This window comes from Aplysia californica, unplaced genomic scaffold, assembly GCF_000002075.1.
Source record: "Aplysia californica isolate F4 #8 unplaced genomic scaffold, AplCal3.0 scaffold00862, whole genome shotgun sequence".
NCBI lineage: Eukaryota > Metazoa > Mollusca > Gastropoda > Aplysiida > Aplysiidae > Aplysia > Aplysia californica.
Genome location: NW_004798132.1, coordinates 143,310 through 146,602, shown reverse-complemented (window position 1 = coordinate 146,602; position 3,293 = coordinate 143,310). Strand labels below are relative to the sequence as shown.

Below are 3,293 nucleotides of genomic sequence, written 5' to 3'. Positions count from 1 at the left end.
GGGTGGGGGGTGAAGGCTTGTTGGGGTGAATTTTGAAAAATGGTATCAATCCTCTAAGGTTATGTATCATGTTCATTTTCGCTACTGTATACTTCCTGACAGAAAATGATAAACGTATTTTTAGGAAGTTACTGCTCTAATAATTAATTTGACTGGTGGCAGATGGTGTTGGTTCAGTTTTATGGAAAACACTCTTAATCAGCTTACCTGTATCATGAATTTAATCACCACAAATATTTTTCAAGATACCATTACCCCTACATTTCTCGTTAATGCAAAGTAAACAATTTCAATGGGCAGTTTGGGGCCATGTTATTTTGTGCTCATACCAGGTTTCCACAGGATGCAAATGTAGCATGTGACAGTCCAGTACTTCTTGTTGGCTACAAAAGTGCGCATGTTTTTGGCCCAGCACTCATAGGAAGAAACACAAAAAAGAAAACACGAAATTCGCAACCCAAAACGCTTCCTGCGCGTAAGCACAGTCTCATATAAGTAACAGCACGCCAGAACTGCAAGACTTCACTTGGAGACGTAATGAAAAAAAGTGATGATCATTTCAAGTGAGGCTTCCGTAGTGAGTCCTTGAATAGTTAAGAACTTTTTTCTCCATTGTCGAATTTTTTTACGAGAAGACCCCCCCCCCCCAAGAACAAGCACACAAATTGAGCAAAAGCTGCACAGACCACAGCATGAAGATTAGCACAAGCAAAACTGAGGCGATGAAAATATCACAGCCGACAACAGTAAAATCAAGCAAGTAGAGGAGTTCGAATACCCGAAAAGCGTATTCACCCAAGAAGGAAATTTAGAAAGAGAAAGAGAAACCAGAACAAAAAAAGCCAATGCTATGACTTATCGACGGTCACGATTACTTTCATATCTCAACATCACACTGGAAACGGCGCCAACTGTCAACAGCATCGTTATACCAACTTTGTGCTACCGAGCCGAAACATGGGCAGTAAACAAGAGTCAAGAAAATAAAATAAACGCCTGTGAAGCGAGGTGCTAAAGAAACAACTTTGAACATCACAAGAAGAGACAGGGTGAGAAAGGAGAAAGTCATAGAACAAATTGGCTCGATTGCCTGCTTGAAGTACATAGTTAAACAGTGCATAAAATGGTTTGGGCATCTGTCATAATTGCCACCAGAGAGTACAACAGCGAAAGCATACAACCAGAGATCAGATGGATACAACGGAAGAAAAATGCCCAGGGAAAGATGGAAAGAGGGGTGAGAGAAACATGAGTTCAGAACAATATAACTATGCAACAGACGATACAACAAACAAGAGAAAAGCGTTTGCTTCTCCCCTCAACACCGTAAGATAACAGAGACCGGAAAAAGTAAAACTAGGTAAAGTATTGGTTCCTGCCCATTGTCACTCACAGATTGTAAATGTTGAAGAGCCGGTGACATGAATTCGTTTGAAGTCTTGCAAAGCATTTTTCAGTCAATTAAAGGGCAGATGGTTCTGTGAAATTCACTTCTTGAGTTCCTGAACAGAAACTGATCACGACACCACAAACAGTAATAACTGTTGTTTTTTCTATTCTCTCTTTGTTTTCAAAACACTTAAAGCTACCAATATGTCGTCTTGAACCCACAAATGAAAGAGCATGACTCATCCTACATGATGAGGGAACGTGTTGTGTAAAAATGTCTCTCGTTTGGCGCTTCAAGTTTCATGTTTCACATTTTTCCAACGTAAACCAGACTGCATGGTGTCATGTTTAGCTTGTAGTTATGCCTACTCCAGAAAAATAATATATCTCCAATATTATGGATCCATGTGATTGGTCTGATATGTTCTAAAGCAATCTGCGTGGCTTGGAAACATGACGTGTAGAGAGATATGAGGAAGCAATGAAAAAATTAGTGTTTCTTGTAGTTCTATATCATGAAATATGCTTATAAATTGAAGACGCCACATTCAAAAGAATAAATTGGAGACGAACAAACCCATGCACTGAGACAACTATTAGCATATTAGATGTGTATCTATCTTAGAGTATTTCCCCTTGTCCTCAGAGAGTCCGGCCCAATGTCCACGACGCCTACTCGTTTCTTCACGCACACCCCGAGGTGAACAAAGGTGCTCACGCCGGCCCCGCCTTCCTTCCCTACCACAGGGTGCTCATCTTTCTGTGAGTAATAATAATATGTTGATAGATGGTTAATGTTTTGCACCTCCTCTGACTCTGACTCAATCCGCACCATTTTGTTGACATTCTGCTTCGACTCAGATACTCAGTATGATACCTTTCCCAACTGGAGATTGAACTTTAATAATCCTTTTTGTATAAAACTAAGAGCATGCTACACTATTACGTTTTATACTAGATAAGATAAGATACGATAAGTTACATCTTAATCGTCCAGATCCTGGCACATTGGTACTTGAATCAACTAAAAGTCTTCAATCAGAAAATGGAATAAACATCACCATTAAATTATTCTTTTAAGCATAGCCATGAAAATAACTTATTTTTGGGGTGAAAATGCGCTTTTTTTAAACTGTTTTTTTTTTTAGTAGAGGGGTAACGCTCCTCTGAACACATGATATATGTCCCTAGTTTTGAAGATAATAAACTTAATCGTCTACGAGGACACCCCGAGTAAAAGGCTACTTTCTTAGAAGCACCAACAAATCTAGACTACAGTCAGAACAAGCAACCCGCTAGCTATGCAAAAGTAAGAGGTTGTTGATAGAGGGAGCTGAAAAGCTAGCTGCACCTAAAGGTTACACGTTGGAATATAAAAAGTTCATAACGATAAATAACAGCTGAATGTTGGACATTAGCGATTGAAATGTAAAAGCTTAAAGTTGAAAATTTAAGATTGAAAGTTGAAAGTGTTTTTGGTTGAGAACAACATATTTTACCGCACTCTAAATTAAAGGTAGACAGTTAAAAACTTTTTTCGGTTCAGTAAAATTTATCCTTTACGGCGCTATTTCTTGCACGTAATTCGTGGTCACCCTCTAACCACTGGCCTATGTTACAGGTATGAGAAACTGCTGCGCATCTATGACCGTGACGTGAGTCTGTGCTACTGGGACACCACTGTGGAGCCGGAGAACATGGAGTGGTCAGCCATCTGGACGCCAGAACTCTACGGGAACGTCCAGGGGACAGTGACCACTGGGTTTGCTCGCGGTTGGGTCACGCCCATCGCTGTGCTCAACAGAGCAGGTGAGTTTGTGTGTGTGTGTATGTGTGTGTGTGTGTGTGTGTATGTGTGTGTGTGTATGTGTGTGTGTGAGTGTGTGTGTGAGTGTGTGTGTGTG

General features: G+C 40.3%; 1 protein-coding gene across 1 annotated transcript in view; it reads left to right on the top strand.

Annotated features, from left to right (window-relative positions):
• The window catches only part of LOC101848389 (tyrosinase-like protein 2), a 16,003-nt gene that overhangs the window by 9,491 nt on the left and 3,219 nt on the right, over positions 1-3,293 (top strand). Inside the window, exons 3-4 of the mRNA XM_013089035.2 lie at positions 2,036-2,151; positions 3,011-3,206. Coding sequence (XP_012944489.1) covers positions 2,036-2,151; positions 3,011-3,206 — 312 coding nt within the window. The remainder of the gene's footprint in view (positions 1-2,035; positions 2,152-3,010; positions 3,207-3,293) is intronic.